The sequence below is a fragment of the Rissa tridactyla genome, chromosome 1 (genome assembly GCF_028500815.1).
Source record: "Rissa tridactyla isolate bRisTri1 chromosome 1, bRisTri1.patW.cur.20221130, whole genome shotgun sequence".
Lineage (NCBI taxonomy): Eukaryota > Metazoa > Chordata > Aves > Charadriiformes > Laridae > Rissa > Rissa tridactyla.
The window spans coordinates 131,064,906-131,079,443 of record NC_071466.1 but is presented as its reverse complement, the minus strand read 5'-3'; the positions used below and the strand labels follow the sequence as shown (position 1 = coordinate 131,079,443).

General features: G+C 49.2%; 1 protein-coding gene across 1 annotated transcript in view; it reads left to right on the top strand.

Annotated features, from left to right (window-relative positions):
- The first annotated feature begins 432 nt into the window (after positions 1-432).
- FSTL1 (follistatin like 1) overlaps positions 433-14,538 on the top strand; it is a 56,783-nt gene continuing 42,677 nt past the window's right edge. The window contains exons 1-2 of the mRNA XM_054187923.1: positions 433-562; positions 695-754. Of these exons, the coding sequence (XP_054043898.1) occupies positions 560-562; positions 695-754 (63 nt within the window). The 5' untranslated portion in view covers positions 433-559. The remainder of the gene's footprint in view (positions 563-694; positions 755-14,538) is intronic.

Below are 14,538 nucleotides of genomic sequence, written 5' to 3'. Positions count from 1 at the left end.
TTTAAAACCCACCTCGTGCCTCAGTTTCCCTTTTTTTTGGTGTAAGAATGTGAGGGGGTGGATGCGACCCTCTCAGAGGGTTGCTCTGGGCCTGGCTGGCGGCCTGGCATGGCTGCCCCCGGCCCTCCCCGTTTCCCCCCCCCCAAAAATGCAGGGCTCGGGGGGTCCCCCCGCACCCTTCTTCAGCCCCGGCCGACGCTGTGAGGGCCGGCAACCCCCCCTTTGGCACTCGCTGGGCCGAGGAGGAAGGGGTCCGAGCCCCCCGATTCCCTGTACGCCCCTCAACCTTCATCAACCGAGGGGCCCGTCGGCGGCAGGGCCGGGGGCACCGCCGAGGGGGCAGCGGGAGGAGGGGGCCGCCCCCTCACGGCGGGCCGGGGAGGAGCCGGCTCCCGGGGCGGGAGGGGAGGGGGGTAAGGCGGTGGCGGGGGTCGGGCCGTGGGTGGAGCCGAGGGTTGGCGGGTCGGGGTGAGGGGGAGCCCTCCCCTTCCCTTCCACGAACGAGCAGGAGCCGGGGAAGGCGCCTCCGCAACTCCCTCTTTGCCCCGCCGCCAGCAGCATGGTGAGCCGGGGTGGCGGGGAGGGGGGGTGCCGCCCGGCGGGAACTTTGGTGGTGGCGGCCCCGGCCATCCTTCGCCCCGGCCCGGGCCGCTCTCACCGACCCTTTTCCCCCTCCCCTCTCCTTCTCTTGTAGATCTGGAAAACTCTCCCGCTGCTCTGCGCCCTCATGGCCGTCGCCCGCCTGCGAGCCGAGGTAGGCGGGGAGCGGGGGTGTGTGGGGGGGTGTCCCTTTCTGGTGTTTTCCACCGGGTCCCCCTCCCCGGTCCGAGGTGCCGCCCGCGGCCTCCGGCCGCGCTCGACACCCCGAACCGGGGAGGGGGAGCTGCCGGGACACGGGGGAAAGTAGCAGCCGGGCGCGGGAGGGAAGTTTGGGGGCCGCCGGTCCCCTCTGTGAGGGCGAAGGGGGCCGAGTCTCCGCCCGGGTCGGGCCTCCCCCTTCCCTCTCCCTTGGACAGACCCTTTCCCTCCCTCCCGCTCTTTCTTCCTTTCTTTCTCTCTCTATTTTCCTTCCCTTCTTTTATCGCAATGACATTGAAAACCATTAAAAGCCCCCCCAACTCTTAACGCGCACACACACACACACCCCCCCACACACACCCGCCCCAAGCTGTGTTGACACAAAATAAGCGGTGCCTGGATCCCCCGGTTGCGGCGGCCTCCGTTAGAAAAGTGAGGTCAGGAACAAAATATTTGATAATTACGGCAGGGGGAAATGTGGAAGTGATTTGAGGAAAATAAATGAACTCAAGCTGGGCTGGGGAGGGAGGCCGAGACGGCTTTCGGAGGGAAGCGGGTCCCGCTCGAAGCGGGGCGGGGGGGGGGGCTCGTTCCTCCCCGCCTGCATTTTTTCTCCCTACATATTTCTCCCAGATGGTGAGCCCCGCCCTAGAGCATCGCAGTTTGGCTCTGCACACACAAAAAGAAAATACAAAAAAATATGCATAAACATGTTAGATTTCCTACAGACGATTCCCTCTTTTTTTTTTTTTTACTTTTTTTTTTCTTTTCCTGCCTCCCACCCGTGGTCCACGCTGCCCGGGTTATGGCAAAGAAAAGGGGGTGGGTGGGTGTGTTTAGGTTGAAGCCCATCGCTGTGGCTCTGTGCCCCGTAAGCAAACCTCTTCTGCGAACTCCCCGTGACTGGCTTGAAGGGACGAACAATGCGAGCGCTGGGGCATGTGAGCAACGGAGGTGAGACAGGGCCGTCGTGAGCCGATGCTGTCAGGCGATAGCTCCGGTCACGATAGCGGCTGTTGTGAAAACCGAGGGGAGCTGGACTGAGCTGTAGCGCGAGGCAACGCTTCGCATCTGCCTGTACATGATAATATTGCAATACACTTTCTTCCCCAGGCATGACATAGTTATGTAGTCAGCGTTTCCACGCATCCTCTCCAACTCTGTCCTGAAAAAGCCAGAACGGTTTTATTTATTTTCACAGGAACCCTAAATAAACCTGAACCAGTTCTGGTCAATGTACAGCAAAACCTCGGTAGGAAGGAAGTGCACAGCAGTACGTCCATAAGATGAACGATAATAACAGCTAAATAGTGATGGCAGTGGTCTGAGTAAAGCCTCCTGGAGTCAGTAACCGGGAGAATCGTAGCCATGATGTATTTGGCCCTTGATTTCTGATTTCACTGGTGGCACTAATGTTATGTTGATGCAATCAAAGTGCTAAATCCTGGGTTTTGCTTAATGCACTCTAATTTGGAGTGCCTGGATGACTTCCCAAGTGTAAGTACTGTTGTGTCTCCGTGCCTCAGTGTCCCCATCTGCAAACTGCAAGAAAAATGTATAGCCACTGTGTTCAAAACTTGGTTTTAAAGGCCAGTTCATGCTCGAGTGGATAAATTAATTCTTTGACTGTTTTCAGGGGTAGTGGTCCAGGTGTCAAACCAGTGAACACTTCAGTTCAATTTCAGTCTCAGTTCAGCAAAACTCGAGAGTGATGACTAAGGTTTGTGTCTGGTTTCAGGGAAAATTGACACCTCAGACAACTTTTGTTTTGGGGTTTGGATTGATTCCTTGTTGCTGGTAGCTGCCGAGTGGTGAATATCCGTTCCCTCGCAGGTAGTATCCCACCCTCTGGGGTATCTAGACCTTGTTTTCTAGGGAGGGGGCTGTGCTTGAAGATGGGCTGCTTGCAATTCAGAGATGGCTTTGATGGTTACCCCCTTCTAAATGTTTCTTACTGTGTCTCTCCTGCATCACTGGCATTTAATAAGATCAGTATGGCATTTTCCTGTGTGGTTTTCCCTCTTCCAGATTTTGGAAGTGATAACCTCTCTATTTCTCCTGCTTCTGGTGCAGTTTGCACTTTGTGCCTTTCAGTATGTTCAGAATATTAACACTGAGCCTTAAGCTTCTAATCCTTTTGTCGGCAAAACTATATCTGAAATGTACTGGGGTTTTTGTACGACACTAATTTCTACAACATTGTTAGGTGCATAATTAGAGTCTTTAAAGAAAGAAAGAAAGAAATTGCTTCAGTAAATGTTCCTGGCATGACTTTGTGCAGACTGGAAAATCTGAGACGTGCCAAAACTTGGGAGCTTTTTTTGGCCGGGTTCAGTAATAGTCACAAGAGCAATAGACGGTGAACTGTACTCCTCGGATGGAAGCCAGCCACCAGCTTCACACAGCCTTTTTATCTCTCTCTTCCTGGGTCAGAGCCTCAATGAGGCAGCCATTCGCTAGTACTAACAGGGGTGCTACGGAGGTGAAGTTGCTTGTGTTCTCAGCTGGGGCTTTCTAAAGCAGATGAAGTGATTTTTGGGAAGCATCCATCGTGATAGAGGAAAAGGGAGAGGCTGGAAATGTCTGATGAATGTATTAAAGGTTAATCAGTTGTTCATATCCTGCTGGAGTAAGTTGCCTAGTTAACACTGGAGAGGAGTCCAGTTGCTGTTTAACTGTTTCGGTGAGGTCTGAAGGCTGGTGTGCAGGAGCAGTTCCACTGGTGGTACCACTGTAATTATACCAGGATCGTTATATGTCCCACTGGGATACTTATTTCAAAATAAGAGTGAGGGTTTTTCTTTTTTCATTTTGGATAAACCTGATTCAGAATCATCAAAAAAGTTATTTTCACCATGGATTTTAGATGTTACCAAAGAGGCTCATGCCAGCATGAGTATATTGGTGTGGGCTGGGGATAGAAGTCCTTTCCAGAATCCAGCCTTGCCAAAGGCAGAAGTCACTGCCCTGACCTGCCCTCTGCTCCTTGCCAGTTTGCTGGCCATTCAGATTAATCCCTGGGACCTGTAGCTGTTCTCTTGAACTATTCTTAACCCACTTCTGGCCAGATGAGCCAGCCTTTGGAAAGAGTTATGTGAACAGATTAAGCTGACTTGTCTCATTTTGTCTAAAAAGGGCTAGAGGAGGAGAGTTAAAGGCTCTCCTCTTGCGAGGGGATCTACTGACGGATCTGAGGGGGCTATAACCCCCAAGCAACATGGTGATGACAAGCATCTGGGGACAGATTTATAACCTGTTTTAATAGAACAGTGTATGCAGTGTCTACATCAGTTGTCACCCTGGGATTAATTTTATTTTTTTTTCACCCCACTTCCGTTTCCCCCAGTATGATTTTTCTGTGTGAAAAGCTGAAAAGAGATGGGGGAGGGAGAAAAGACAAAGGTTTTGGCCAAGTTCTGTTTGCTTAACTCACCTGAGCACTTCCTCTCAATCCAACTTGACTGCTTTTGCACGTAAGGGGAGGCAACACTCAACCCCTTCCAAGTCCTCTGCCCCTTGTGCCAGCAGAGTGCTCCTGTGCCCCGCGGCAGATGGAGCTGGGAGTTCAGCTGGTCTCCATAAAGCCTGGTGTACTTCCTCCCACTGGGCTGTTCACACAGCCTGGCCAGCATCGTCAGCTTGCTTTGGTTAAGCTTTTCCCATGTTTTTGCAGTGGTGAAGACTGAAAACTTCTGTCTTAAGAAATTAAACTGAATAAATAGGAATTGAGATCCTGATGTAATTGCATAACTGTATTTGGCCCTGAAGCTATCATTTTAAGATGGTTCCCTTTGCCTTTGAAATTTTTAGTGATAGAAGCTTTGTAGGTCTCCTCTCACTGATATTTTGTCCATGGCAGTGGAAAGAAATGATACCATGGTGCCAATCATGTGGGTAACTCGGGCTGTTTTTAATATGCGCTGACTTTCTGCAATAAAACCCAGCAGTCACATGCAATCCACTAATGTAATAAAACTAGCTTCCCAGGTCTAGTCTTGCAGACACATCTTCAGTCTTCAGTAGAAGGAAAAAATTGCATCCATTTTTCTCCTTGAGCTGGTTCTGGAGCGATAAGCATCTTTCTGCTTGAAATCCTGCCCTTGAGTGCCAGACCAGGTGTTGCTGGAGTTGCGTCTCAAGGCAATAAGCGTATTTTAAATGGGGAGGCAGAGGAAAAAGTGATGCTACGCTAGGCGCACAGCAAAGGCTCACCTGTGCAAAGCCTGGTTTTTAAGGTGTGTGCTGCGCCATTGGGGAGCTGCCGTTCTGCCGATGGTCCCAGGGAGCAGAGTCTGGGTGACAAACCAAGGGGTTCTGTCTGAGGCACCATGTCTTGTGGTGAAGTCGCTGGCCAAATGCCCCATCTGCAAGTGTTTAAACAACCTCCTCACCTGTTTTGAAGGGACCGTAACCTCCGAGCAGCAGCATGCATGGCGCAAGCTCTGAAGCGCATAGGTGTGCGTGGCACTTTGGTGTGGCCGCTCAGATGGAGCTGCTGTCAGGTCCGAGCTGCTTTGTGCAAATTCGCCACATAGCCGAGTGAATGACTTTATCTGCCAGAGTGCAAATTCCTTGTCGGTAATTAACAGGGGGCTGCTGCTGGGGGCTGCCTGGGAGGCAGCTTCGCTCCCAGCACAGGAGGAAGGGACTGGCTGAGAGTCTTCCGTTGCATTTTCCAGCTGCTGTTATTGGTACAGCTGCTTACCCATCAGGAGGCATTGGGGCACCTTTGATCTTTATTATGTGGTGTTGGATGAGCTGGGGAATGTTTCTCTTTGTATAGAAGACATTTCTGTCACAAATCTCAGCCAGATGTGGCTTCCCGGGCTCATGAGACTCCTATTAGCCAGGCTGTGTTTTTTGCCACATATCCTGTGAGCTAGATGAGATCGGTTCCCAAAAATGCCTTATTGAGCTGGGTTGCATCAGTCTTCACAGGGGGTTCAGCTTCTGCTGTACTACGATATCTAAGCTAATATGTGAATAACCAGCGTTTCTTCTGAGAGATTTATCCCTCACAGCATTGTCTCTGAATTTGGCAAAAGAAAAGAGCAGACTGCTGTTACACTGTGAAGCGTGCTTCCTTCCAGACCTGCGTCTGGGTGGCAGACATGGGGATATATAGTTCTTGACTTTCCCAGAGATTGTAGATCTTGCCACAGCTAGCGTACTGAGTTAGATGTGAGCTGGTTAGAGCAGGGGCTTATTTCTTCTTATGCTATGGGGCTCTGCTTGCAATTCCTAGGCATGGCAGCTGTAAATAAACAAATAACAGATAAGCAGGCCTGGAGACTGCAGTGCTATATTGAAGCACAGGTAACTGCAGCATGAGCAGCGACTGCGTGGCATTTTCATTCTTCTTGCTCTCAAGTGTGCTCCAGTTCTAATCTGGGCTGAAGACACCAGCCGGCAGTAATGAGTGACTATGTCCCTTCTCTGCCATGCAAACCAGCTACCCAGAAGTGAATTTCGTATAAGTTTCTATGAAATCTTACTACCTGCTCTATGCCTTAGCTCTCTCACTTAATACACTGTACCTCTCTGTTTTGACATTGGGCCTGTGGTTGCTTGGGGCAGTGGATTGGGTGTAGGCTGGATGGGGCTTTGAGCAGCCTGGTCTAGTGGGAGGTGTCCCTGCCCATGGCAGGGCGGTTGGAAATAGATGATCCTAAGGGCGCCTTCCAGCCCAGACCATTCTGTGAAAAGCATGCTTCAGTCTGCATATGTGTAATTCTTGAGACACCTGCACCTTGTTTGGAGCACGTCAAGGGGTCCATAACCTGTAAACAGTTTGGAGGCTCCTCTTGGACCAATACATTTGGAAATTACAAGGGGTTTGGGGTGGATGATCAGGGAGGGATTTTGTATCTCATTAGCTCAGCTGTAGGTGGATCCCACTTTTCCCCTGCTTGATGGCTAAGCAAATATTTTGGCAGAAGAAACTACTTAAAGACTGGAATCTGTTTTTTGTCTCACTGGGAAAAGGTCTCCTGTGCTTCTGAGGAAAATACCCAGTTCACCAGGAAAACGAGGAGGTTGAGAGAAAAGACTTGTTAGAGCCCATCTCATTCATCTCTGTATGGGCATTGCAGGATGGCTGGCTATACAGCGTTTCCCTTGGCTGTATCCTGTCAACTGCTGTCCCAGAGATGGACCTCTAACCACTTTCTCTAAGTAGTGTAACGCTATGTAATGGACCCCACAGTAACCAGCTTTTCTTGTTCCTTCTCCTTTATCCTTCCCTTGTTTCATTTTGCAGCACTGTTACAAAGCATTAAAGCTGTAAGCATATGTTTTTGGGTTTTTTTCTCATTAATCATATCTCTGTAGAGGGCCTTGCAATGCAAAAGCAACAAACCAGCTTGAGGGAACAATAGAGAGAAACAGATAAAAACACGAAGTTGGAGCAGCTGGGTTTCAGTGGTAGGAGGAGACAATTTGCTCACCTTATACTCCAAACCAGGATAGCGCTGGGCTTGTAAGAGCAGAAGGACCAGTTGGACAGCTATTTGTCACCCACTGCTGGTTGTCCCTAGCCAGTACATGTTCCTCCTGATGCCATCCCTGCTACTAGCTCAGTCCTGATACAGGATCAAGAGGCTTTGGGAATATGGATGCTGGTGGAGCTTTCCATGCTCAATCAGCTTTTCCCCACAATGAAAGTTTTCGACAAACAGTGATAACTTCAAAGATCATCTATAGCCAGAAACAACTTCTCTGTTTCTTTATCTGTGAGAAAACCTAGAAAGGAAGTGAATGGACTTGCTGCGGACGAGTGGCAGGAGTAAGACTCAAGCCTGAAACGGCCTTCTCAAGCCTTCGAAGTCAGGGGAGGGGAGAAGAGGGCATTAAAATCTTGGATAAGAAGGAAGCAAGAGTGGGGTGACAGGTGTGGGCTGGCAAAGGTACCTGCCCCTGATGGGGAGAACTACTGGTGAACCTTGTCCTAATGCAGGAGCCTCTGGGCTGGGTGCGCCTCCTGGACATCAAAAACGCTGCCCTTGGCTGCTCTTTCCTCATCACCCCGCTGCCAGGGTGAAGCATTTCAGGGCTTGAGCATTAAGGGGGCAGCACAGGGAGTTTCTGTCCATCTGCCGGGATGGACGGAGCAGGGACCGTTCAGGATGGAGGAGGGAGCATTCAGCCGCTGCTGGCAAGGTGCCAGGTTGGCCTCCGGTGGCACTCTGTCCAGGGATGGTTTTGATGGTGGAGCCTGTTGCTGTTTTCCCGACGATGAATCGATTTGGAGGACGGTGCCTGGGAGGGCTCCCCTCCTCTGTGCTAGAGTGGCCCCTGCCATTTAAGTGCTGGTAATTGTAGCCTGAAGCCAAGAGCTTTCCTTCTGCATGACGTAACTCTTTGCATATGTACTCCTTGCTGCTCTGGGACTTTCTTTCCCTCCTGCGTTTTGGCCACTTTTTCATGTTTATGTTTGAGGAGGGTTAAGTATGAGGGATTGGAATTGTCTCGTTTCCTATATGTAGGAGGAAGCGATTTCCTCAGGGAATTTTTGCTATGTCTGGATCGTTTCGTCGTCTGGGTGAGTAAAATTCCTCAGGGATAACCGAAAAGGTTGTGACCCAGCTCTGGTCTGCAGCTCGTGCATTCAAACGCAGGGCTCTGGAAGATTAAGGTGGCAGGGGACCAAGCATTCACGTCGAAGGCATCGCCTTCAACTTGGCAGAAAAGCTACGGTATTCCTGTCTGAGGACAGTGTGTTTGCTCCGCGTGATGCAAGCTCTGGGGTATTCCAGCCCCAAGATGATGAATGCCACGTGAGTATCAGCCTGATCTTCTTCGGGTGGCTCTCCCCTTCTCCAGTTGTCCTGTGTATGGTCAACAGAGAAGTCAGGTTGCAACAGAAGCTTTATTTCTCATGGAGCTCCATTTCTCATGTCTCCAGGACTGAAACCTAGGCCTGTTGGTAGACGATGATGTATAAGAGTAAGGAGGAGTAAGGTAAAAGGATTTTATTTTATTTTTTTTTTTTAGACTGCCTGATTTATACCCAGTCTGCAGTTAAAGAGCAAGCCTTGCAAAGCTTGCTCATGCGCTGGGCTTTGCTCAGCAAGCGGCGCATTGCCTTTCCCAAGACCAGGGCTGGGCAGGTGGCCTGTGCTCTCCCTGGCAAGGAGCATTCCCATGTTTGACCTGCTGCAGGGTCGGGGCCGCAGAGAGGCCAGCAGCATGCATCGGTGGCTACCTGCAGTGCCTCGTTGGTCATATTGGCTGCTGAGCTATGGATGGGGCAGCATGCCCTGCCTGGCTGAAAGGAGCACTTCCAGGAGGGTGAGAGGCGTATCCTCAGGCCTTTGTTCACCTGAGAGGTGTACGCAGGGAGATGTGGGCACACTTGCAGGATGATTCCCCTGTGTTTTGTCAAGCTTTTCAGAGGGGCTAGTGACAAACGTGGTAATGCTTTTCTAGATCATTCAAAGCATCCCTCTTTAGAAAAACAGACTGTTTCTTCTACAAGGTGTTGCTGCGTGCCCTGGGATTAGTAGCTGCTTGTACAAAGCATAGCCATTAGTGTCCGGTCAAATCCAGTTTTACACATCCCCGATAAGTGATGCCCCCTTCCTGTTCTGTGAAAAATGATACCATGCTCTGGAGTATCTCAAAGTCAGGAAGTTTATCTTCATGGTCCTCTTCTGTGAGTAAGTAGACCATTAATCTTTTTATTCTGTCCCAACGGTCCTAATTACACCCCTGTGTTCGATGATAATCAGTGCCTCCCCCATGCAGTTATCTCCACCTTGTATGTGTAGCTGGTTTATGGGGCCCCTCATCTTCATGCTTAGCCCACCTCTCTCTTAATCTCCTTGTAGCTCCCTTCCTCCTGTCAAAGCAGAACATTTTTCCTTGGCTGCTTAAAGAAACAGGGCTTTATGTGATCTTATTCTCTGTTGGTACCTTTGAACCTTCTCAAGTAACTTTTAAACCCAATGTCCAGTTTCATCCATGTTTAGCAAAGCATATTAATTTCCTACAAAATACTGTGTTCCTCTAAGTTTTGTAAAAATAGAGACTGTGGTACAGTAGTTACTGCCCTACCTGAGGGAGAACCTCCAGCATGAGATCAGCTTTTACTACAGACCAGAGAAGCGTTTTATGAGTATTCCCCTTTGATCGTAGTTTGTACCTTCATAGCCACCAAATGTGATCAGCCTTGAGACAGGAATCTGTGGGAAGCAGCTTGGGGAACAGCTTGTTGTTGCTCAGCTTTGCACTTCATGGTTTGTCCGCCCCTCTTTGGCACTCAGAGCCGCGTGCAGTGCCCCAGGAGGGTATTATGGAGGGAACTGAGACAAAACATGGTTAATCACAGGGCACAAAACATGGCTTGTTACACCTTTGTGCACGTACAAACGCACACAGAGACACCTTACTCAGCCCTGTTATGGAGTAACTTGCCAATAACGCCTGCAGCCCAGACCTGGAATGGGGGAGTGGAGGAGAATGCAGGAAAACTTGCAATCCATGTGGATTATTTGGGAATTTTGGATCCTACTGGGTGAGTGTTGAATCTCACTGTGGAATATGAATAGCCTGAAACCGCATGGTGTCAGTGTAGTGCCTGGGCCACTCCTAACTTTGTGCATGTGAAAACCGAAAGAGATGGGAGAACAGCTGGGCATTAATACCTCCTCACAAATCACTGCCACGCTCTTCTGCAGTGCAGCAGCACACATCCAGACACTGGGGTGAGTTAGGCTGTCCTGGCTGCAGATGCAAGGTCAGGAGTAAACCGGCATTAAACAGAGACAACTGTTGGGTTTCTGGGTTTTTTTTTTCAGGTTTATGTTTACTTGCTGTGGGGTTTTGGCAGGGTGGAGGGACTAAAGGGGACTCTGAGCGTATGTGGTTCAAACTACTTCAGAGCCTGTAGGCATCAAAAAAATGTAAACAGACTCTTCTCTCCGGACCTGTTTGTTTTCACTCTTAGCATCATGCCATGATTCGTATGTAGGCTTTGGGCAAGGTGACTAATTCCTCTGAGCTGTGGTGTTCACATCTGTAAAATAAGGATGATGGTGCTGTGACTCTTGGAAGGGTTTACAAAGCTGAATGCATTCCTGTTAAGAAAAGTTTAAAAGCTCTCATGTAGAAGGCAGGCATTGCAGAGGGTCGTTATCCTTATCAACAATGATAACAATAGTAAGAAAAACAGAGATAAAATGTGGAGCAAAATTGCTGTGTGATACAGCAGTTTCTTGCCAGGCAGTAAAGATGTGCAAAAAGAGCTTGTACGGGCCATGCTTAAGATGCAAGCCAATGGCCCACTGATGGGAAGGAAGAGATGGTTGAATGTTTTTATGGAGACAGAGAGAGAGAGGAAGGACGAAAAGGTGGGAAAGCTGGGGTGTCTTGCAGTGGGGATTGCGTTTCTGGAGTGTGTTTGCTCTCAGAGGGAAGCAACAAGCGTCTCTCCGGCCATTAGTATCTCAGAGGAGACAAACTGTAGATGTGCTGTAGGCGGAGCACGTGACATTATGGCAATGTAGATTTCCCTGTGAGCTATATGTTGCAGTTAAGTAGAGAATCTTACACAGGGCATAGTCGCTTACTTTCCCTGAAAGGTCTGCCAAAGGTTGACAAGGGAGACAAGATGGGTTAGCGATTTCCATTGGTTGTCATGGTAACTAATGGAAATGACTCTGGGTTTTTTTGTCTGTCTGTCATATATGAAGATGTTTGTTAAAACAACTATGAAGCGTTCTCTCGTTCTCTCTGGTTTTGTTTTTTTTTTTTTTTGGTTTGGTTTTTCCTCTAACATTTTAACTTCTGACTTTTGGTCTTAAAAATACATTGTTACCAGAATTTTTCTAGGGAGGCTATATGGAGTTTTTGAGTACTGTAAGGCATGTACTGGGGATGAGCATCTGGAGTAGGCAGCTGCTGGGCAGTTCTGTGCCCTAAGCTGCTTCCCACCCTGAGACCTCCTGCAAGGCACAAGGGTGCAAGTTTTCTCTCCAAGAGGCCTAAAAGTAGGTGCCCAAGATGACAGGTAGCCCAAGTGTACTGTTTCCCATGTAAATGGTAAGCAGATGATTAGCTGCTCTGAAAAAGTTCAGGCTGGACGAACGGGGGATGATAATGCCAATTTATCAGCCAGTGAGTTGTCAGGCTTACTGACATAGTGATGGTAAAGAGCTTGGAGAATTTCAGATTAGGATGTGGGTGAAACACAACGTGTTATTATTACTATTTCATGTAAACATCAGCACAGTCTTGTCACTGACACTTAAAGAGGCGATTTTCCCCATAGGTGAGTAGATGGTGAGACCAGGAGGAGCTATTGTGCTTTTACTTTTGCCCTCTTGTATAATACAGCCCGTATATCCAGCTTTTTTATTAATTCCATTTGCTCTGGACTCTTAAGCGTGTCTTAAAAAACATCTATTCTTGATTAAGTAATTACCACAAATGGAAAATACCACTGCGTTTGATATGTTGCTGCAGTGGTTAATTACCCACATGCTGTTACACCTCATTTCAGGCTTACATTTGTCTAGTTTTGATCTCTGGATGCTGAATCTTGCGTTTAATCTGCTAAACGGAAGAGGCCTTTAGTACTGCATGTCTGTTCCCCACCATTGTAACTGTGGTCTGCAACAAGGACTGCCACGAGTCTTGCCTTTGGCAAACTAAACAGTCTGAGCTCCTCAAGGCAACCCCTGGTAAGGTATGTCCCCTGATCCCTTGCGCAGTACTGGGTCTCCACACATTGCATCCCCTTTCCCAGTCTGTTAGTGCTCCCTCACCATGTGAGATGGGGCATCTCCATGTATTGTTACTGGGAATTCGTACAGCCTTGGGCAATATAAGTTGTAAAAAGAAGAAGGAGAAAACCAGTATGAGCCCTAATTTGATATTGGGAGTTCATATACATGAGCGCACACGCCATCAGGAAGCATAGCTGGTGAGGTTTTTATAACAGGAGTCTTCCCACAGTACACGAATGTGCTGCTGTCATTACCAGCTAAAGCCTTGGTTTTGAGTTTCCTATAATACACACTTCAGTTAAAGCCCAATATCCGAAGGCTTCTCGACCCTCTTTGTCCCACAGGTGAGATTTAGCTGGGCTGGGGGTGGGGGGGTGAGTGCTCAGCTCATGCCCTGTAGTAGGCAAAGGGCCATATTGGAGCTCTTTGGCCAGCTGGAGCCTGTCCTCTGGCAGGCAGCTTCATCTGAGCCCTGCTAGAGCTTGTAGCGTCCCCGACCAGTGCCCTAACGGCGGCGTCCCTGCCATTGCAGGGCCCTTTGCACCAGACCAGTTGGGTGATGGGCTTGTGGGCCAGTTGGAGTGCACAGGCTCCCGGGGAGAGCTGGTAACATAGCCTGCTAATGCGGTAGCGAGGAGATGCGTGGTCTCTTGCGTGCCCACACTTGAAGTATCTAAACCAAGCGGTGATGGTTTGCAGAACTGTTGAAGGCTGCACTGCTGGCATGGGTGCAGTGGAGTCCCATGGGAGCGCTGGCATATACTGCCGTTGCTCCGATTTCTATTGCTTATCTCACAGCAAAGACTGGTGGATGAACTAGGCTTTGACAGGAGGGAGACATCTCTCCGATATCAGAGGCTGAGCCTATTTCTAGGCGTGACTTCCATTTTGCACCCCGGCGTCCGTCCTGTGACTGAGGGGGGCACAAAGAGCATGCAGGCTGTTCCCCCTCTGAACATCTCAAGCCATCACCCACAAATCTGACCCGCATTGGATACAGTTAGAGAGGTGCAGGCAGAGCCAGATTTCATGCTGTTTACTCCACCCTTCTCAAACGACCCATTTCTAACCAAATAACAATACAGGAATTTTTTCCAAGAGCAAATCTTGCTTGCTTGCTGTGCCAGGGGCATGGACCCTCTTCTGAGATGTCTTTGTACAGAGTTTGTCACAGGCTGGGCTGGATCTCGACTTGGACCTTGGGAAGCTTCTGTACTAAAATTGCATAATAAAAATTCAGAGGTTATTAAAATACCCCTTTTTTGTTTCTCTTTTTATTTCCAACTTTATCTTCAAATATGGATGTCTGGGGGCTTTTCCTCCTCTCAGCAGAAGTCAAAGGCGCCCTGTATTTCTTGTTCTCAGGTCCCTTACAGTTCACACCTCGGAAGACGGAATGGGCTAGGCTGAAGGTCTGTGCTTTAACACATCTTCCTGCAAGGCAGCCTTAATTGGGTAGCAGAGGCATTCAAATAAAGAAAGCTCGTGCGCTTTTTCTGTGGGCAAGCTAGTTGAAAGTGGTTTTTTTTCGGTCTGTGATGAGAGGTGAGAGGAGGCGCTTCCTTCTCCTGAGGCGATGCTTTCACCCTGTGTTCTGCCATGAGCTCAAAACCCATTTTTTAATAAAATTCTGGCAAGAGGCAACAAAGTCCTGTGTTCCCTGGGGCTGTGATTTTTAAACTTGTAGCCAAACTTCCTTGCAACGTGCACCTAAAGGAGCAGTTTTGCAGTGGATGCGAGCTGCTCTGCCTGTCAGCAGCCCTGGAGAAAGGTGAGCACCTCCCGTGCTGCTTTCTCTTTGTGCTCCCTCTTCTTCCTCCTCTGCCCCTGTGCAGCTGAAGACAGAATTCTGCCCCCAGAAAAATCTGGTTGATGGGGAGGAGGGGGAACATAGCTTTTCATTTTTTATCTTTGCACGGGTGTGAGAGAAAACGTGGGAAAGCAGAGTGTGGGGAGGGGAAAGGCAGTGTCTCCCTCTCTCCCCATCACTTCCCCTGCCACTGACCACAGCCCC